Source organism: Colletotrichum truncatum (assembly GCF_014235925.2).
Source record: "Colletotrichum truncatum strain CMES1059 chromosome Unknown Contig_0005, whole genome shotgun sequence".
Taxonomy (NCBI): domain Eukaryota; kingdom Fungi; phylum Ascomycota; class Sordariomycetes; order Glomerellales; family Glomerellaceae; genus Colletotrichum; species Colletotrichum truncatum.
Window position 1 is genome coordinate 3,725,456 of NW_027222402.1, and position 21,083 is coordinate 3,746,538.

Genomic DNA, 21,083 nt, shown 5'->3' on the forward strand with positions numbered 1-21,083 from the left:
AGAATTTTAACCCTTAATTATACTATATTTACTAAAGTAATACTTTTAAATCTCTTTTAGATATAATTATATACTTTTAATAAGTATAAATATTAATTTCCTAGATTTTTTAATAAGTATATATAAGCGAAAATATATTTTTCTAATGTTAAGGAATACTAGTAAGTTACTAGTATCTACTAACATTTTAAAGCTTTTAGTTTTAAACTTCTATATTATAACTATTATTATATGGAATCAGCTGTAGTGACATTTTTGGTTTTGCCGACGGGCGTAACCAATTGTTTGTATATATGTGCGCGCCCCATAACAACAGATAGTGTAGACGCTAATCTGTGTAGCACGGCGGGGTGCTGGCAAAAGTCCGTTGTGGCCATAAGTCATTATGCTGCTATGGCCAGTCCAGGAAAACCAAGTTCCGGACAGGAGATTGTAGTTAGACAGCGTAGTTGGCTGCAAGGCCTGGAAGAGAGCAATATGCTTACTAGTATGGAGATGGTGTAGAATCGTCTGTGTTATCACTCTCTTACGTGCGCTATATTCGTGCGCAAGAGCCACTCCTGGATTTATAGTAAGTTGGCATAAGTTCCATTGCAAAATGTAAATCATCCGACGAGAGGCTGTTTACTAAGTGACTACCGCGAGACCTAGTCCATTCAGTTCAGGAACGGCGATGCTTTTTGAAATGAGACGAAGCTGGCTGTGCTGAAAACAAGTGACGTGAGAGAAAAGTTCACTGTCGGAATCGGTCACATTGCCAAATTGTCATGCTTCCATTGGTTGCCGCGCGATTATCAATCTATCAATAAAGTAATTCAAGTTAAGCCAAGTCTGAAGGTTCAAACCTGGTCTACTTGAAGATGAGGAATGACCTCGCTCATTGACTTAACCGATAACAGCCTGGTTTACCGGCCTGGACAGCAGCGCGGCGGTAAAGGCTGAGCAAAGAGTCTGAGGCCCTGTAGGGCTTCGGCGTAACTGAGTCGCTCCTTCAGTTCCCAAAACTAGCTGTCCGTCTGATTCATTATTTTCCATTTTATTCCGTCTCTACAGTTCTCTTCTCTTCTTGCTCGAAAGTCCATAGCACTTTATCGGACGCTGGACTGCCTCGCCACGGCAAGGGTTTGTGACATAGCTTCTTGGCCTAATTTCAAAGAGTTCTCATATTAGCCTGAATTGCTGCTCTCGGAAGGTTCCGTAGGTAACCATGTTCAATAAGCAGCTTCTTTCAAACGTGCAATCCCATAGTCCCTGGGACATGTTCGTTGTGAAACGTCCTGAGAATGACCTTGATACTTGCTCGTGCATTTGCATGCAAAGGATATAGGCGCCATGAACCATATAAACGAGCCATGACAGATGTGACTTGCGATGAACTCATCATCTCACCTCGGTATCATTATGCATACAGACGCCCAACGATAGTAAGACAGATTCGAAAGAAGAGGGGGCGGGGCCGGAGTTCACGGACAAGTCGGAATGCGAACTGTAATTGAGCTAAGTCGTACTAGACGCAGGCTAAAAAGCGGGATCTCCGGTATTGCTTTGGCATATTAGCAGATGCACCCTGGCCATTCCGTAACTATGTCACTGGCTTTACCTGCCTCTTTGGACTCTTTTGGGCAATTTCATGACGCTTTTTGCAAGGCTTGCTTTTGGCATACAAAAATTTCAAATTGGTTCAAGTATATTGCGCAGCATTGGTGCACAAACACAAACTCTCTCTTTCCATTGTACCCGGCGGCGAAGCCGAAAGACTTAGTGAAGCTGATTACATGGACGGCATCGAACATAAACGTCTTCATCTCTGTCGGGTTGACCGTCCAACACAGGCCGTGCGCAAGTCTTACGACACGTGGTGCAATATACGGTTACATGACTATAGTGCAGAACAAGAGATGATAACGAAGTGTCATTATCGAAGCTTTTGCCTTGTGTCGCAGTTGGTTGCCTGATCTGCTCTTGACAGCAAGGCGGTACGCTGCAACCCTGACTGCTGGGGAACGTCGGCCCGGGGGACGAACGCTTACTTATATTTTGAGTTTGAATGATCTCTGGTGGCCTGATTAAACCTTAATCCGCCATTTATTTGATTGTGAGCCTAGATGTAAATGAAAATCTCATTCGCGCTTGACATGCGTTATGTAGTGACGCTTTACGGGGTCGTGGTTGGTTTCGACTCTCTCGACGTATCTTTGAGATCTTTTCGAGACTCTTCACAGACGCGCTGAAGTGATGGGTAACTTCTTTGCTCGGTAAGAGTAAAGACAATGATGTTTCTCTCTTGCACGTATTTCTGGACAAGATACTTGTTGGGATTCAAACAGAAAACGATAATGGAAACCGGATAATAAGGTCCATAACTTGATCGAGAGATGGTAAGTCAACCGGAGTATTACGGAAGGACAAGGAATCAAAACCCAGAAGATCATCTCATTTCTCTTTTTCAAAGTCACTCGACAGAATCCTTGCCCAATTCACAATCGAAACCTACAGATTCGCTCACCATGACATCGTCGCGTCTTGAGAGCGCAAGTATCATACTAGCTTGTTCTCGCTCGCCGTCGCTCACCGTCGGTCCTTTACGCAATACTGCTGGATGCATCAAAGAGAAATGTGACCGCAGGATGCGTGGTTGTTAAAAGAAAAAGCAGCGCAATAGTCAAAAACTCTTCTACAACGGAAACTGTTAGTAATTGGAGGGAAAAAGTAATAATAGCGAGCATTGCTAGGGTGGCAGATATGTCTCCCAATTGTCAAGCCATCCGCGTGGCCACTTCCAATCATCAAGTCTGGTAGAATCAGATTTTTATCGCATGCACTTTGAGGCACGAGATAGATACCGAGAGCAATGCAACCGGGGCATCGTACAATGTCACTGTCTGCCACGGCATAGATAGAAGATGTTGGTTCTTGACCACATTCAGCGGCGCTGTTTTACGACGCATTTGAGGAATGGGCGAAAACGTGTAGGTAAGGTCATCCGTAACCCTTACTTTGTTCTTGGCTGAATTTTCCATTTGTTTCAGTACGTTTATTGCATCAAAGTTCTTCAGTACCAGGACTGGTGCGGTTCAAATCGAACCCCTTGAAAGTCGCTTGTCGTTTTGATGTAGGATTGGTCACAAACACGCGTTGGTTGTCCTGTTCAACACTTGGCCCAACACTCGGCTAACATGGGCACAGCGGCATACCTTCCTTATATCGCTTAGAATATGCATATAATCGAAATCATGGCAGCTTTCATTCGTTCGCGGAAACGGAACGCTGTGCATTGCGCTGCATGATTGTCAACCCAGCACCAACAACGAAAACCACCTCATTGCAGATGAGGGGAAAACACTTCTTTTTAAGACCGATATCTGGCAACATCTCCTGTTTCCTCGTTTTTCTTCTCTCCTAATTTACGTTTACAGCAATCGCTCATCAATCACTACGATTATTACCTACCGTCAAGATTTGGGGAAAATGCAGACCTCATCACAGAGCGCAGCAGCGGCCAGGGGTCCCGAGGAGACGCATACGATTGAGGCGGCCGCAGGAACAATTGCAGCTGTAAGTCCAATTGCACGCCTGTCCCATGATTCTCAGGGGATATCTTGAAGCGGTTAGAAGCGAGCAATCAGCAGGTGAGATGCTAAAGTGAATTTGTGACAGGACGAAGGAATTACTGCCGATGACGAAAACAACCCCCAAGCGGATACAGAAAGGTAACTTTATTTTGAACTTCCTTGACACGAAATGCGTGGAAGCTAATCAAGTCATTGTCGGTTACGGTCTATAGCATTCATTCTTCGTCCACCGCATCGTTGAGCGAGAGCATCACTGAATACCGCCGTCTGCATGGACGCACCTACACGCAAAAGTCTGATTACTGGGGTCCAAACGACGATCGGCAGAATGAAGGGCTGGATATTTCGTGCGTAAAGTTTTTTTTTCTATCCCCTTCTTCTGTGGTTTCGGTTTCTTCACGTTCCTTTTATTCCTGGCTGTGTTTATCTTACTGACAGGCGGCCGTGGCTTGAAGTCACCACATGGAGACTTTGTTTTTTGACGACAAGTTGTTCTTAGCTCCAATTAGCGACAGCCCGCAGGTAAGAGTTATTCACCGAAGAATATTGATCTTACAATGACTAAATAATGACACAGAATGTGCTTGACGTCGGTACTGGAACAGGTATCTGGGCCATGTAAGCTTAGCTGCGCCAACTTCAGACATTGTACTTTACCCTCGGATGTCATACTAACAAAAGGCTGCAGCGATTTTGCGGATGAGTACCCTTCAGCCGAAGTGACAGGTGTCGATATCTCGCCTATTCAGCCTGGTTGGGTCCCGCCCAACTGTAAGTTCCAGATCGACGACGTGGAGCAGCCTTGGACATGGCCAGTGAACTATTTCGACTTCGTTCACATCCGCCATCTAGAGGCCAGCATATCAGACTGGCCAGCCTTGTATAAGCAAGCCTACGATCACCTCAAGCCAGGCGGCTACATCGAGATCAAAGAGACCGATATTCAGGCTCGCTCTCAGCTTTACGGGGACGATTTACCAGAGGATCATATCTTCAATCGCTGGTACAAGGTATTTTTCGAATCGGGGGACAAGCTTGGTAAAACGTTTACGCAGACTCGAGACCATGGAATTGCTAAAGCGCTAGAAGCCGCTGGGTTTGTGGATATTGTGGAGAAGATACTGCCAATTCCCATCGGAGCATGGCCTGCGGACCCCAAGCTCAATGAGGTTGGCGCATATCACCTGGAGTTCTTGGACCAGTCCTTGGAGGGTTTTGCAGTCTTTCTTCTGAAGGAAATAATGGGATGGGAGTACGCTGAGATTCTCGTCTTCGTTGCCGAAGTTCGGAAAGCCCTCAGGGACATGAAGCTCCAGGCATATCTCAACTTGTAAGTGGCTCTCCCCTTCCTAGGTCTTTTTCCTCTGAGAGCTTTCTCAGTGGAAAGTGACTGACATTGCAATAGGCATTTGGTGTACGCGCGAAAGCCCGAAGACGCAGAGCTGGCGGACCAAGAGACTGCTGCGGCTGCTACTTCTTGAGCAATCGGCCCTTTCCGATTGAAAACATTTTGCATGTGGGTATGACAACAGACTCTCTCGATATACAACAACTTTTCATTTCCTTACCAATCATTGTTTAGTCAAGCATGGCATGTTTGCTGTCATGAGACAAAACAGGTGTGAAGCTTTCGGTTCAGTGGTGGGCGTAGAGAGAGGTGGCAGCAGGGTAGATGAACTTTAAGGTACACGAATAAATCAATAATGGGCTAGAAATTCGAACTGAATTACAAATTCTAGCTTTGGAGAGTCTGCAGAATATGTGTGATACTAAAATCTGGTTTTAATCTAGGTGGTAAACTGATAACGGATATCAATGCCTATCAGCAACAAAATTCCAACTTCTAAACTGAACGCTACCTTTTAATTTAGTAGTATGTTCTCAAAACTGACTGGACAAAGAAGGCTCTAGGTACCTAGCTTACAAAGAGAGCAACATGAAGCCCTCATACCAGTCGTTTATCAGAGATTTCCAGGCCGTCAGATGATTCAACTCTGCAATATCCATTCTCGAAATCTCCTCTAACTATTCTCATCTAAGTTTTAAATTACGCCTTATTTTGGAGCAGCAAACAAGTCACCATTCAGATACTTCAGCCCAGTATCGCATGCAATCGTCACAACTCTCTTCCCCGGCCCCAGCTCCTTGGCCAACTGCATCGCCGCGACAACATTCAGGCCCGTAGACACCCCGGAAAATATACCCTCCTCCTTAGCTAGCCGTCGGCACATGGCGCGCGCCTCATCCTCAGAAATCGCCCTCGCCTCGTCATACAACTCCCGGTCAAGAAGAGGGGGAAGGAACCCGATACCGATGCCCTCAACCCCATGAGCGCCAGCCCGACCTTCCGTAATGACGGGCGTAGTAGCCGGTTCCAGCACGGCAACCCTGGTGTCAGGTCTCGCGGCTTTCAGCACCCCAGCAACACCCATGGCCAGCCCCGCCGTGCCGACCGCCGCACAAAAAGCATCGATACCTTCCGGCACTTGCTGGAGCAGCTCCTCGCCGAGGGCTTGGTATCCAACCAACGCATCACGGTTCCTGAACTGGTCCGCAGCATACACGCCCTTCTCCTCCTCCGCAACCTCTTTTGCTCGCTTCACCATGGACGGGATCAGATCCGCGGTGATCTTGCCCGTCGGGCTGTGGATGATGTCGACCTTTGTGCCGAACGCCGCCATGGTGCGCAGTTTCTCGAGGGCAAAGGCGTTGGAGCTGGCGACCTGGAACTCGTATCCCTTGACGGCGCAGACGAACGCCAGGGAGGAGCCCGTGCTGCCTCCCGTTGCCTCCACCACTTTCATGCCCGGTTTGAGAGCCCCCCTGCACTCGGCGCCGGAGATGATGGCGGCGGCCATGCGGTCCTTGTGTGAGCCGGTTGGGTTGGTGTATTCGAGTTTGAGGTAGATGGAGGCGTGATTGGCGGGTACGACGCGGCGTAGACGGATGAGTGGGGTGTTGCCTATGGCGGCCAAGGCCGTCTCGGAGGCTTTGAGTATGATTTGCATCTTGACGGTTGATGGGTCGTGAAGTTGATGAGGCTGGAGAAGTTGTCTGCTGGGATTATGAGGGGCGTGAGGCACTGTCTGGTGAGTGGGGCTGCTGAGATGGTTGATGGTTCTAACTCAGTGAGCCGATCTTACCATGAATGTTATTTTGAGACGATTCATAATTTTCATTGAGATTAATGATTGAACATATGCTGATTTTAGTTCATCATGAATTTTGATATCGAGTCGTGTCAAAGTTTCTCGTGTCATCCTTAACAATATGAAAGTAAAGTGCCCAATGAATGTGTTGGTGAGTGAATACGCCTCTCAGAGAGTTGCCTATTCCTATTAAACAACCAAATTTCCATTCTGATACATGACCTCATCATTCAACTCCATAAACTCAATAAACATGAAAATGTCTGAAAATTCATATCTCATTAATCGTTCATAAAATCTGTTTCGGGGGCCCTGGTCAACTCGATCTTGACGGGGATGGATTACGTGATCGACCTGAGAACACCAGGACCGTGCGTCCCATGTCGACACTGTGCCCACAGCAACTTCGCGTAACCCCCCATGAGCTTAATGCGCTTGATCCCAGCTACGCGTATGGGAAGGATCACATCCCGGTGGCCATCCTTCTTCACCAACATCTCACAAATCTTGTACAGGAGTGTTGATTCTGGATATAAAATTTTGAAGTTGGCCAAAAATACGGCCGCAATGCCCGCAGTCACCCGCAGTCTCAGGTCGTCGACGCGACTGAGCGCCTCAGCGGCATCAGAGGAGAAGAAGCCGGTGTCGGAAAAGACCAAGGCCACCACGAAAGCCAAAGGGAGCACTAAAGCCACCGAAAAGAAGCCTGAAAAGAAGGAAACGAAAGTAGCCGCTGGAAAGCAGAAGAGGAAAGCGGTCGAGGACGCTGAGCCGGAAGATGAACCTGAAGCCAAGGCCGAGGAGGAGCCTAAGAAGCCCGCGGCGAAGAAGGCGAAAGTGAGAGCTCGTTGATGAAACTGTTGAAGGGTTCAGATTCTGACATTATTTTTTTAGAAACCCGCAGCTGGCAAAAAAGAGACCCCCGCAAAGAAGACCAAGGATGAACTGAAAGCTCTCCGGGATGCCTCTGATTCTGTTCCTGACATCAACCCCGAAGCTGAGCGGAGAGATCCGCCAGAGACCCGGTACTGGCTCATGAAATCCGAGCCGGACGTACGGATCGAGGACGGCTATGAAATCAAATTTTCCATTGATGACCTAGCGGCTAAGAAGAAGCCCGAGGGCTGGGAGGGTTAGGCTGGAAAATGTTGTCCCGAATCGGAAACGCAGAAGCTGACGCTACCCAGGAATCCGGAACTACGCCGCTCGCAATAACCTCCGGGACATGCGCAAGGGCGACAAGGCCTTCTTCTACCACTCAAACTGCAAAGAGCCTGGTATTGTCGGCATCATCAGCATAGTCAAGGAACATTCCCCCGACTGCACGTTACCCCCCCCTTCCCAATCCCCCTTTCTTTCCCCCCGGGGGCCAAGAGCTGACATGGTACCAGGGAATGCCTGTATCAACGACAACCCGTACTACGATGACAATGCCCCGCATGACGGGAGCAAGTGGAGCCTCGTCCATGTCAAAATCGAGCACAAGTTCCCTCGCATCGTGCCGCTGAGCCTGCTGAAGGAAGTCGGACCCAAGGGTCCCTTGCAGAACATGCAGCTGCTGAAGCTGGGCCGTCTGAGCGTCAACAAGGTCACAAAGGAGGAATGGGACGAAGTCATCCGCATGGCCAAGGAGCTCGACGAGGACAAGGAGTGGGACAAGGCGGTTGAGGAAGGGAAGAAGTTCCCCAACTACTCGGCGGCTTGAAGGGGGAGACAAGAGAAACAGGTGTGGGTTCGACTCAGATCAATTAGGCTGACTATGCAAGTGGTATCAAGGGTGTGGGCGTCGGTTACATCCCGCCCGAGGCCGCTTCTATTCCTGTCAAATGCGCCGTTGGAGCGCCGCTTTTTCCTTTTCCTTTCCCCCCTTTGCTTTTGTTCCTCCCCTCCCTGTATGAATAGCCACGTTCGGGCGGCAGCTATGCCAGCAGCTTGTTCTTCGTATGCTCCAAAACAGTCCTGATACCCTCGTCCAGGCCCTTGAACAGGAGGGCCAGCTCGATCCACACCAGGCTCTTCTTCCGCAGTGTCTCCTTGTCCGAGGTCTCCTCCAGGCCCTTGCCCAACCGCGCCAGGACGTCCCTGAGTCCGAGAGGGAACTCGGGCGTGTCCGGGCTGACGCCGACGAGGGGCAGGCGGATGTAGCAATTCCAGGTGGCGGGGTGCGCGGCGTCGAGTTCCTGCATGGCATCGACGACGTGTTGGATGATCTTGGCCTGCGACGAGACCTTGGTGAAGGTCGCAAACATGTCGAAGAACTTCTCGGCAACCTCGGGGTTGAAGAAGGGCTGTTTTTGCGCGACGGTGAAGATGGCAATGGGTATAGCGCCGTCCATGGCGGGGTTGTTCTTCAACTTGGCCGTCGCCTCCTCGTCCAGTACCTTCTTCTTCTCACCGCTGGGCACCGGCAGCTTCAGGCCGTCATCGGCATCCTCGTCCTCATCCTCGTCGTCGATGAACCGGATCTCGTCGTCGTCATCCATCTTCTCACCCGCCAGAGGGTTCGCGTCCTTCTTCTTGCCGCTGGCCTTCTTCGCCTCCATCTTGGCCAGCCAATCCATCTCGCACCGCGCGTACTCGATCCAAAGAGTTCCTTCGCTCGTGCAGAATCGGCACCCGCGCATGAAATACCCTCTCGCACCGCCCATATCTCCGTTCGCAGCGGCACGACGGCCGGCAAATACCCAAAGTTCGGCATCGGTCGGCATCATGCGCAGGGCCGAGGCCATGGTTCGCCGCCATCGCTTCGTGGCCTTGACCTCTGCCGTGTAGCTGAGATATTCCAGCCACAGGTCCTTCCTTCCGGGGTGTCTGCTCACGGCACGCTCGTAGATGGCGAGCACACGCGCCTGGGAGGCATGTTGAGAGGTCACGTAGCCGATCTTCATGCGTTTGCAGCGTTTTGCGCGCAGGGTCTCGAGAGAACGCTCCCACTTCGCATAGGCGCTGAAGTCGTCGGGGTTGGAGCGGGGGGCAAGGATGCGATGCTCAAAGTCGCTGCGCTTCTGGACGATTGTACGGATCTCATCCTGATTGTCTTTTTGTTAGGACACTGACCGATATACCAATGGAGGGGGAGGGGGCTTCTTGGTGGATGGGTGGGTGGTTGGCTGGATTACCTTTGTGAAGATTTCCTTTTCCTCCCATTCACGCAGTTGGGGGACAGAACGCTCCAAGTAGAAGCGAGCCTTCTCAGCGACAGCCATTGTAGAATGATTGTACCTGACCCGACAAGGACGACTGTATCGTGATGTGTATTCGTATGAGTGTTTTGCCGGTTGCCCGTTGAGGGTAGATCGGGGATCGAGATCTACAATGCCTGCAAAGAGAGAAAAAAAAAAAAACCATATAAAAAAAAAGTTGCGAGGCTGAGTAAAAGATCCGCACAGTTTGGTGGGGCCAATTTTATTTGCGGGTCTGCCAACGGTTATGGGTGGGCTCTGATTTGTTGCGAGGGTGTGGTCAAGGCGACCATTGGGGGGGGGGATAACCTGACCAATTACCCACTTATTTAAATGAATTATGGGTCTATCTGACCAATTTTATGATTGGCTGTATTGAGGTGAAGTGGGTCCACCTGACCATGGAATTTTTAATCGGTCAGGTGCACGGACCAGTTACTGATTGCGTCCCACTACTGATTGGGGTGCATACCCCATATTAATATTTAAATCCCTATTCCATTCTGATTCTCTTCCTTTTCCCTCCGTAACCCTTTCAAATCGTATGCGCCCCCCCCCCCCCCCTGGCGCACCGATTCCTAATTACTTCCGAATCAGTTCAGAAATCCGACATCATGCCTTCATACAAGGATTCTGTAAGTACAATGGAATCGGTTTAGGATCGATTCAGAACTGATTCAGAATCAGGACGATTACAAGACCTACAAAGAAGGTCTTCTCCAGGGCGGCAAGAACCACCGCATGGAGGATCTTCCTCCCTTCGAGTTCAACGAGGTAAGTGATTCAGAAGCGATTCCACAACGATTCAGAAACAGTTCTGAATCGATTCAGGCTGGCGAAGTCAAGCTCGCCCCTGGCGAACTCTACTGCCGCTGGGGTGGTAGATCCAGCAGCATCACGTGCACCAAGGTAATTCAGAATCAGTTCCGGATCAGTTCAGAACTAATGTCGAATCGATTAGACGGAGCGGTTCTCGAGCGAGTCGAACCTCAAGAACCACATCAAGAAGCACAAGCTCGACGGGGTCCCGGCCAAGGTTAAGAGCCGCAAGTCCGGCGCGAACTCCGTCGAGGAGAACGATGATGCAGCTGGTAAGTGATTCTGAACTGATTCTGTACCGATTCTGAACTAGTTCTAAACTGATTATGAATAGAATTCTACGACCGCATCCACGGCATCGCCATCGGCGCTCGCGATGACAGCGAGCTGCAGACTCCTTCCAAGAAACGGAAGGCGCAGACCCCTCCCCCCCTTCTTGCCGTGCCCACGCGCAAGCGGGGCAACCAAACTGTGGTAAGTGATTCTCAATCGATCCGGAATCCTTTTGGAACCCATTCCGAATCGATTCTGCAACAGATCAACTTCGCCGAAATGCGTCGCGCCGCCGGCTTCCCTGCCAAGGGCAAGTGCACCCACTGCACCACTGCCCGCAATGCCAGTAAGTTTAGAATCAGTCTTGAAGCAGTTCAGAACTAATTACGAATCGATTCAGAATGTCCTCCCGCCCTTCGCGATCAGGAATGTGAGGTCTGGGCCCGCTTTGAGGATGATGAAGAAGATGAGGCCTGAATCAATTCAGGATCGGTTTGGAACCAGTTTGGGACTTCTTTCGGGACCGATTTGGAACCGCTTTAGAATCAATTCTTTATAGATACCCGGGGCGTTCGGTTTTTAAGCTTTTTTTTAAAAAAGCATTTCTAAATCAATATAGAAATGATTTAGAATCGATTCTCTACCTATCCTATATGCTATCAAAGTCCTAACCTTCTCCGCCGCTCTGCTAACTCTAGTTCCTTTTCTTGTAGTTCAAGCTTCTGTTTTTCAACTAGAAGTTTTCTTGCTTCTAATTCTAATCGCTTTTCTTCTAATTCTAGACTTTGCTTCTGTAAGTCAAAGTCATCTTGTTGTCCCTGTCTGATTTCGTTTCTTAAGTTAGAAATAGATGTTCTTTGGAGAGTATTTGACCTAATAACCCCAGAAGATGAAGCATGGGAAAGACGAGGGGATCGATTCCGAATCGCTTCTGAAAGACTTCGGGATCGATTCGGAATTGAGGATGGACTTCTTGAATTAGTACCCCTTGAGGGACTAGACGTAAAGAGTCGGGTTGATAAAAGCCTTTCAACACGTTCATTATCTAGTTGCTCACGGGATTCCCTCTGGCGTTGGCGTTTAAGTTCTAAAATAATTTAGAAATAATTATTAATAAATATTAAAGTATTTTTAACTTACGTAAACGGCTTGCAGCTGTATTATAACGGCTAATAATAGAAACATCTTTCCAGGAAAGCCGGATTCCTAGTGTTGTAAACACTGTATCCTGCTCTAAAAGATGGCGATCGTATTCTGCACATCTAAGTACTTTTGAATTAGTTCTCAACGCATTCCAAACCAATTCCGAATCAATTCAGAAGGGATTCCAAACTTACTTCTGGATACATGTAAGTAATGGTAAATACCGATTACTCCAAGTATATGAGGCTTCATGTAAAACCTCAACAGTATTTGTATTAGGTATGAATTGACTCCAATCTGATAAGGGGATTTTAGAGCAGTTCTGATTAAGTCCAGCTGCAATTGTTTTTCGGGCTTTATGTTGAGCCCATGCTTTTATTTGAGGTTCAGCTAAGTAAATTAGTTCCCAAGTGATTCTGAAGCGATTCGGAAGCGATATAGAATTGTGGGAATTGCCGGGCATGGTTGTACTGAATCTGTGATGTAATTAGTTCTGAAGTAGTTCGGGATCGATCCCGGATCGATTCAAAAGTAGTTCGTTTACCATTCTCCAAGGCGATTTAATATCCTCCTCATTTAAAGTCCTTATATCAATAACATAAAGGACTCCATTCTCACTTGTTTCTGGATATTCTATAAATGTAGGTAGAAAGATTACTTTTTGAGCAAGTACATGAACATCCCTGAGGCTATTATGCCCAGAACGGGTTGCCTCTGATGAAACAAGTGTTGGAGGTATTTCTGAATCGGTTTCGAGTTGATCCTGAATCGATTTAGAACTAATTCCAAAGTCGTTCTCATATATCCCTACCTCCTCATTTACTGGTAAGCCAGACTGGGCCTGGGCTGGTAGTTGATAGTAAAGATTTAAGTCTTCTTCAGCTTCTGCATCAAGACTAGTAGGTTCTAATAGAGGACTTATTCCCTCTAGGCGAGGGAAGAGATTTTCAATCGATTGAAGAGCCATTGTAAATCGATTCGGAACGGATTTGGAAGCGTTTAAATGTCGTATGTTCTTACAAAAAGTATGTCAAGGGTGAGGTTTCAAACCGCGCTAAGGAATTTCAACCTGACCATAGCTAACTAGCTGACCATGGTCAGCTGATCTCAGGGTAGCCCCACAAATCACAAAATAAGTGGGTAATTGGTCAGGTTATCCCCCCCCCCCAATGGTCGCCTTGACCACACCCTCTTTGTTGCCGGGATTCCTCAGCCTTGCGCCAAGCTCCCCTGTAGGCGCTAAACCCGGATCAGTCTTCTAAACACCCTTGTTTGGCCTCTTACGTAGTGAGCCAGGCACGGACACCGCGGGCGCCCCAAGCTCCAGCGGGCCTCCGTCGGCCTCTTTTCTGTCATCAGCTTCCCTGTAACCTACTCCTCCTCCTCCTCCAAATGCTGTCAAGGGTTACCACACTTATTATCTGCAGACGGCCATAAACACGCGATTCGGCCCGCCGAGGTAACTGGGCACGCACAGCCGTTTCTTGGGTTCGTCGGTGCTGGGCTAGCAGAATTGCCCTTGCCATTTTATCCTTCTTTCGTATTCCCGCTTTTTATTCCATCTTTCCCTTCTTTCCCCTCCATCTCTCTCCCACGCCCTTCAACTGTCTTGTCCGGATCTCCCGGATGCGCCGTTCTTCTCTTTGTTTTGCTTGAGTTGTCCTTCTCGCCATGTCGTCAAGATACAAAGATAAGGACGCCGGCGTCGTCCTGACCTTCAATGGCCAATGGGTCAGCTGGTCGCACACTGCTGTAGCTTACAGTAAGTCGAACCACCATGATTGAAGCTGTCGCGATGTTGCGCTGGTGGGGGTGGGAGAGGACCCGGGTTGTCTCACTCCCTCTCTCTCTCTCTCTCTTTTTCTCTCTGTCGCATCACCATAAGACCACGACGAGAAACTGCAACAAATAACTGACTTGAAACCCTGACAGCTGCTTTTATCAGCGCATTCATCGTCGGTGTCTCGCTGCATTATCACAAGATCGTCCAGAATGAATGGTACGGATACCCGGACGAGTGGTTCCCCTCCGTCTCCGCGACGATTGGAGATCGGTACCCCGAAAGGTCCTTCTTTATGCTCTTCATCGCAATCACTTCTGGCCCGCGATTCGCCCTCGTCGGCCTTTGGTACCTCCTGACGAGACGTCCCGGCCAGATGCTGCCCAAGTTCACATTTGCGATGGGTATACTGCGGACCTTCATGTGCGGTGGCTTCACCTACGTTACCTCGACCGACGATCATGATTGGCACGACATTTTCATGATCTCCTACATTGTCGCGTCGCTTCCCTGGACCATTGGCTGCACTCTGCTTAGCCCGCCGAACCCCAAGTCCATCAAGTACCGTAAAGTGGTTGCCAGCTCTTTCTTCGGCACCTTGGTGCCTCTGATCTACTTCTTCATCCAGCACAAGGTCCACCGCGTCGCAGGAGGTGCGCTTCTCCGATTTTCCAAATTTGCCAAGCTTTTTTGCTAATGAATGCAGCTTACACAATCTATGCCTTCTTCGAATGGGCGCTTATTCTCTTCGACGTCGCCTTTGACGCGGTAACGGCCCTCGACTTCGACACCTTTGAGGTGGTGATCAGGGATGTCAAGGGTTCCAGCAAGGGGTACGTCCAATGGCTCCCGAAATAGTCTTTCTTGTACATACCGTACAGTAGACCAAATAAAAAGCAGTTCAAGGAGCATATTCTAAAGCTTGTTACAGTGAAAACCGATCGTCTGTCCCTTCTGCCGTGCTTGAGAAGGAGTAGGTTCCCTGTTCTCTGTTCGCTTTTCCCTGCATTTGTACGACACAGCAACTAACGATTCTCTCAGGAAGGAAAAGGCCACTGCCGGTGTGCTCTCCGCCCCATTCAGATGGGCCGATGCCCTCGACACCGCTGCCGACGTCTACCACGGCTTCATCTTTTGGTCTATGCTCACCAGTCTCGGCGTTCTGGTGTGGTACTTCCCTCTGTGGCACATGGGTATCTCTGGCTACGAAGCCTTTGTCATGTCTACAGTCCTTCCCTCCGTCCTGGGTATCCGCGCCGTTCGATCTCTGGTTATCAACAACCTCCGCATTGTTCACCTCATCTCGCTGGTCGGCCTCCTGGCCTACAAGGTTCTTGACCCAGCTGCCCGGCTGTTCACTGTCGGGTTTGCCGTGGCCACTTCCTGCCTCGGCTGGACCGCTACGCTCTACTCCGAGAGAGCTCACCAGGCCCGCCTCGAGTCCAAGATTCTGGCATGGACCATTGGTCTGATCGCCTCCTCGACCGCCAAGTTCATGTGGTGGACCAACAACCCCATCTGGCCCATTATGCACGCCGCCAACGGCGGCTGGAATGCCACCGGTTTCGCCATCGCCGTTGTCGCCTGCTTGAGATTCACTAGAAAGGCGCCTTTGACCAAGGGCGACTACCCCGAGGACTCCCAGAAGGGTGGCTCTTCCGTCCTTGCGGCCTTTGGCTTTGCTGGTATTTTCTTCGGACTGCACTCTCTTCTCTCCGACACCAGCACCATGATCCTCTGGGTCTGGGACGGCTACCCGATTCGTGGCCCCACCGCCAACACGTATGGCTGGATGACCATCGTCGCCATGACTGCCGGTCTGCTCGTCGGCCTCTACCGCCCTGGTCTTATGAGCTCGTGGACCGCCTACGGTGTTGGCTCTGTTGGTGCTGCCATCCTCACTTCTTACCACCATTGGTTCGGCTACTACGGCGCTCTCGCGACGGCTTTCTACCTTACAGGTGTCTCCGTCCCATTCTTCGCCCATGCCGCTAAGAGGAGCCCCGGCACGACTTTCGGACTGGGTTTCTTCATCTACAACATCATGGTCCTCTTCCACGTCTGGGTCGTCGCCTACGCTTTCGTCCCCGGTGGACCTCTGGTCCGCGAGCACACCGACTGGGTCATGATCACCACCTTCCTCCTCATCGGCGCCGGAGTGTTCGACCTCACCTCGTCCCAGGCCCGTCGCCGTAACGCCAGCCGCTCCACCCCTTCCCAGCACAAGAAGTACCACACGCTCGCGGCCTTCTTCGTCAACATTGTCTTCCTCGCCTCGGCTTTCATGCGCTTCCCCACCAACGACTACAAGCCCTACCACCCCGAAGACCGCGTCCTCACCGCCGGCATCTGGACCATTCACTTCTCTCTCGATAACGACATGTGGTCATCTGAATACCGCATGCGTGATCTCATCAAGGAGCTCGAACTCGACGTCGTCGGTCTGCTGGAGTCTGACCTGCAGCGCATCATCATGGGCAACCGCGACACGACGCAGTTCCTCGCCGAAGACCTCGGCATGTACGTCGACTACGGCCCGGGCCCCAACAAGCACACCTGGGGCTCCGCTCTTCTTTCCAAGTTCCCTATCCTCAAGTCCACGCACCATCTGCTCCCCAGTCCCGTCGGCGAGCTCGCGCCCGCTATCGCGGCCACGCTCGACGTCTACGGCCAAGAGGTCGACGTCTTCGTCTTCCACTCGGGCCAGGAGGAAGACGTCGAGGACCGACGCCTGCAGACGGAGTACCTCTCCAAGCTCATGGGCGAATCCACCAACCCGTCCATCCTCCTCTCGTACCTCGTCACAAAGCCGCTCCAGGGTAACTACAACACCTACGTCAGCTCAACGTCGGGCATGCACGACGTCGACCCGACGGACTGGGACAGATGGTGCGAGTACATTCTCTACAAGGGCCTCAAGCGCACGGGATACGCGCGCGTCAGCCGCAGCACAATCACCGATACGGAGCTGCAGGTGGCCAAGTTCGTCATTCCCAAGTCGGCGGACGAGGCGAAGCAGATCGAGGCCCTCGACGACACGACGCGCAACCGCCGCGTCAAGGAGGAGGAGGTGCCGGAGGGCTGGAGGTTCCCTGCCATGTTCAGAGGCCAGGGCGTTCGCGACCACAGATACCACGTCTTTGACGAGCCCAGGTACTTTAACCACTGATTTACCGGGGTCTCGTTTAAGCATTCTTTTTTTTTTTCGTTCTTTTTATAATTGAAGTTACGATGGATGAGACGGAGAACGAGTGGGGTTTAATGTCTGGGCTTTTTTATTTTATTTTTATCCTTACGACTGGACATGTATATATTAATACTATGAGTGTTAACGTCGGTTGGGATGAACCTATCAAATGAAGTAAGCGAGAATACGATGGAACAAAAAAAAAACGATACGGTAGTGGTGGTGATGTGAAGTGTGTGGCTGGCTGGGCGGTCCCATGTATGTAAGTAAATCCACCGATCCTCTGTTGGTTGATATATATATATCTCGAACGGTGGTTGTCGCGGTTCTGAAGAGCTCACTCACTCCTCCGCCGACTTTTACTCGTCAGCCCCCTCGTGGCCAGACCTTTTTTTTTTTTTTCTTTCCATCTGTCCGCTTCGGTGGTGCCTGTTGGGTTTTGTCGTATAGGCATATATAATATGCCTGTCAATAACGAGGGCGTTATGGTTCTTGGATTGCGGCCTCTTTACCTGTTTTTCTACTCACGTCGACCCACCCCGGTACAAGACCTTACGACAGCCGCATCTGGAACGGGCAGACTGTTTTTGGGCAATCTAGCGAAATTCATCACGGCGGCAAAAGATCATCACCGTTCCATCAGAGACGACATACATGGCACTCGCGCAATCAGAAAGACAAGTTCTCATCCATTCATTTCTCATTCATTAATTATGTTTAGTGACTATACAGGTAAAGCAGGCGCGCCGCCTTCTTTTAAAGCGAGCATCCAATGCTTAAAAGTGAGAGCCACCGCCGCAGGGGCCGTCGTGTGCGTGGCCAGTGGCCTCAGCAGCACGCTTGAGGTGCTGAGCGGTGTCGGCGGCATAACGGCGCTTGGCAATGTTGACGGGAGGGAGGGACTCCCAGCTAATGGCGTACTTGGCGACGCTGTGGGCGATGGCCTTGGTGTTGATAAGGTAGGCATCGTTGTCCAGGTTGGTGATGTCGTCACCAATCAGGTGGTAGTTGACGTCGTAGGCAACACCGACCTCGCCACCAAACAGACGCGCCTCCTCCTCAGTCTTGAGACCCTCGGCACCGGTGAAGAGACCACCAGACGGGATGCCGTTCTCGATGAAGCCGGCATAGTCGGAGCGGCCGTTGAACTCGGTGGGAACGTGGCCCAGACCCTTGCTCTCGAAGAACTGCTCAAAGTCCTTCTCAATAACGTCAGAGCCGGCGGGGCCGGAGAAGTTGAAGGCACTGCCGTCACCGTCGTAGATGGCGAGCTTGGGGTTGGGGCTGGCAATCATGTCGAAGTTGAGGTAGGCGCGGATCTTGGAGATCTCGGCCTCGGAACCGTTGAGCTGCTTGACGTAAAAGTATGAGCCGAGCTTGCCGTACTCCTCGGCACCCCAGAAACCAAGACGGACAGCGTTCTTGATCTTGAAGTTGGTGAGGGCCTTGGCGACGGTGAGAACACCGACAGTACCGGAACCGTCATCGCTGGAAGGAAATATTGGTTAGCTGCGTGTTCGATAACTCGGCTTCCCTTTTGAAGTAACTTACTTGATACCGGGACCAGCAAAAACGGAATCGGAGTGACCTCCGATCATCAGAACGTTGTCCGGGTCACCCTCACGCGTCTCAGCGATGACGTTGTAGTTGACACGGTCCTCAATGATGGAGATGACATTGAGGTCAAGAGTGAGCTCCTCACCAGCGGTAAGGGCGGCGGCAAACGCCTTGCCCTCGTCCTGGGTGATGCCGACGACGGGCGCATAGCCCTCCGAGGCGGCACCAAGGGTTCCAGCAAGGGCGCCGGGCTCGTTGTTGTAGATGATGGCGGCAACGGCGCCGGCGGTCTTAGCCAGAGTGGCCTTGATGGCGAAGTTGCAAGTGCCTCGCGAAATGAGAGCGACGGCACCAGAAACCTCGGCGGGGAAGTCTCCGGCCTCACAACCGAGGTTGGCGACGTTGACCAGGGGAACGCCGCTAACAGTGCCAGCAGGCGTGTAGGTCAGAGTACGGGCATCGACGGTGGCACCCTTGACGGAGAGAGTGGCCTTGGCACCGGCGAAGCTCTCAGTAAAGGGCTGCTTGTAGACGTCGTAGTAGTCGAGCTTCTCGAGCTCCTCGACCAACCAGTCTACGGTGGCATTGTGACCGCCACCACCGAAGGCGCGGTTTCCCTCATGAGCATCGGCGATGTCCTGAAGCTTCTGGGAGCCGGCGAGCAGGTCTTCGATGGTGATAAGCTCCTGAAGCTTCTCCGAGTCGACGTAGGGCTTGCACTTGACAGCGCTGGCCAAGGTCGGCAGGGCCAGAGCAAGAGCGGCGGCGGTTCTCATCTTGGGCGGTTACAATATCCGTCTTTGGACAAGGGGAGATTGAAGAGAAAGGCCGATATCGAGGAGACGAGAGAGGTCGGTGAGAAAGAGGGAGAAAACCATGCGACGAGAATGTCCCGGCAGACCTTTGACCTTTTATATGAATAAAAACCAACAAGAGAAGGTATGACGCTCTGATTTCGTTGCGCCTTCTGTTTTTTGCTATTTTCTTTTTTTTTTTTTCTCTCCTCCTCCCCTTCGAATATGCACCCACCCGCATGATTGGGAAGGAACTGCGGGGGCAACGCAACGCACCTGCATCTCGCGTGATCAACGCCAAGGTGATAGATAAGGAAGCTGCCGATGATGCTACGAGTCCAACCGGTCCCAGTGCTTGTCGGGTCCCTCTCAAGATGTACTAAACAACTCCACGAGTCCGGGATGAGGAACTGAATGAGGAAGTCAGTTACATTCAAGAGGCTGGCTCTATTCTGTGCCATCTTTACCTGCCTGATATAGCATCGTAAACGATATGCCAAGCTCCAGCTATTGCTTGGCAATACTACGTAACGGTGGGCATCGCTCCGATAGGTCAATTGCCGTCTTCTACCGGTTTAGTGACGGTTGGTTCAAGCCACCATTTGCCACAACTTATAGCTCCTCATTGATTGGGTAAAAAGCATTACCGCAATTAATATCAAATCCCATGTAAGCAATTTTGAAGTTCACCCGTCGACACAATGAATGAGCTACACAGTATCCCATCGACTGCGAGTTGGCTACAGGTACATTATGAGCCACAACTCGGTCCACAATTTCTCCAAACTCCGTGGAAAATAGGTACGGGATTGGATGGAAGTTTACACTGTCTGTCCCTGAATGGCTACAACCCTATGTACCTGTAGCCAACTCGCAGTCGATGGGATAATATACCTTCAGCTGGCACACTTTTTAATTTTCATCAGCACTAGTGCTTCATTCTACAATGATTTTACTTTTTTTATTGTCGCTGTTTTGACTGAGATTCTTTTCGCCGTGGCGATAGTCCTATGACATATTCACTCTTTAATCTACCTGTAGTCTCACTTAATCCTCATACGAGTTACTGTGCCATTTGGAGGGGCTGGGACATACCTACCTCATACTCTTATATTTATGAATCCAGTCACCTTAGGTATTGCTACGGGCTACCATACGGCTTTTGTAGCGTGAGGCTGTGCCCACGCATATTCCTTACTTCAATACAGCTAAGCAGCGATTGCGCAGCTTGTTTTGACGTATCATTTTGCCTTTGGCTTAAGTGAATAGCGCTTCTACTTTTACACGTGCTGAGGAATTTACGTTTGTCAACTCAATACATGGTATAATGGTGGCAGCATGATGACACAGGAGTGCAATGAATAGATCTAGTTGCCCGGGATTCTTGGCTAACATGACGGCAAAAAATCACATGGAATTTCATCGGTACCGTCGTTTCTGAGTACACCGCTGCACAAAGCCAATATCTCGGCCATCTTGCCACGACACTCACTCAGTTGTACTGTTCCTGCAAGGCAGCACTTGGCTTTGCCGTGCTACCGGCATCACCAGAAAGCAAGAGGCAGCTTCGAGCTGCCCTGACTGGGGAGACAAGCAGCCCAGGCTGCTCCTCCAATATAACACATTG

The 21,083-nt window shown here is 50.5% G+C and overlaps 7 protein-coding genes across 7 annotated transcripts; 4 read left to right on the forward strand and 3 right to left on the reverse strand.

Moving 5' to 3' along the window:
• Window positions 1–4,034: 4,034 nt before the first annotated feature.
• On the forward strand, window positions 4,035–5,053 carry CTRU02_209086 (Trans-aconitate 2-methyltransferase 7; the record flags this gene model as incomplete). The annotated part of the gene is made up of 4 exons (XM_036725964.2): window positions 4,035–4,094; window positions 4,150–4,190; window positions 4,261–4,902; window positions 4,978–5,053. 4 exons carry the CDS (start codon window positions 4,035–4,037, stop codon window positions 5,051–5,053), a joined length of 819 nt encoding a protein of 272 aa, XP_036582157.2.
• A 573-nt stretch (window positions 5,054–5,626) lies between these two features.
• CTRU02_209087 (uncharacterized protein) lies at window positions 5,627–6,580 on the reverse strand (the record flags this gene model as incomplete). The annotated part of the gene is made up of 1 exon (XM_036725963.1): window positions 5,627–6,580. The coding sequence occupies one exon, from the start codon at window positions 6,578–6,580 to the stop codon at window positions 5,627–5,629; it is 954 nt and encodes a 317-aa protein (XP_036582156.1).
• A 708-nt stretch (window positions 6,581–7,288) lies between these two features.
• CTRU02_209088 (at dna binding protein) lies at window positions 7,289–8,426 on the forward strand (the record flags this gene model as incomplete). Its single annotated transcript, XM_070205201.1, has 4 exons — window positions 7,289–7,558; window positions 7,616–7,853; window positions 7,909–8,043; window positions 8,113–8,426. 4 exons carry the CDS (start codon window positions 7,289–7,291, stop codon window positions 8,424–8,426), a joined length of 957 nt encoding a protein of 318 aa, XP_070061276.1.
• Window positions 8,427–8,640: 214 nt separating this feature from the next.
• Window positions 8,641–9,927, reverse strand: CTRU02_209089 (U3 small nucleolar RNA-associated protein 6; the record flags this gene model as incomplete). Its single annotated transcript, XM_036725961.1, has 2 exons — window positions 8,641–9,750; window positions 9,841–9,927. 2 exons carry the CDS (start codon window positions 9,925–9,927, stop codon window positions 8,641–8,643), a joined length of 1,197 nt encoding a protein of 398 aa, XP_036582154.1.
• Window positions 9,928–10,517: 590 nt separating this feature from the next.
• Window positions 10,518–11,472, forward strand: CTRU02_209090 (uncharacterized protein; the record flags this gene model as incomplete). Its single annotated transcript, XM_070205202.1, has 7 exons — window positions 10,518–10,538; window positions 10,591–10,677; window positions 10,735–10,812; window positions 10,865–10,994; window positions 11,057–11,196; window positions 11,260–11,341; window positions 11,396–11,472. 7 exons carry the CDS (start codon window positions 10,518–10,520, stop codon window positions 11,470–11,472), a joined length of 615 nt encoding a protein of 204 aa, XP_070061277.1.
• A 2,337-nt stretch (window positions 11,473–13,809) lies between these two features.
• On the forward strand, window positions 13,810–17,087 carry CTRU02_209091 (calcofluor white hypersensitive protein; the record flags this gene model as incomplete). The annotated part of the gene is made up of 5 exons (XM_036725958.1): window positions 13,810–13,900; window positions 14,071–14,571; window positions 14,625–14,751; window positions 14,850–14,891; window positions 14,960–17,087. 5 exons carry the CDS (start codon window positions 13,810–13,812, stop codon window positions 17,085–17,087), a joined length of 2,889 nt encoding a protein of 962 aa, XP_036582151.1.
• A 794-nt stretch (window positions 17,088–17,881) lies between these two features.
• On the reverse strand, window positions 17,882–19,438 carry CTRU02_209092 (peptidase family M28; the record flags this gene model as incomplete). Its single annotated transcript, XM_036725957.1, has 2 exons — window positions 17,882–18,593; window positions 18,657–19,438. The coding sequence occupies 2 exons, from the start codon at window positions 19,436–19,438 to the stop codon at window positions 17,882–17,884; spliced, it is 1,494 nt and encodes a 497-aa protein (XP_036582150.1).
• Between the last annotated feature and the right edge of the window lie 1,645 nt (window positions 19,439–21,083).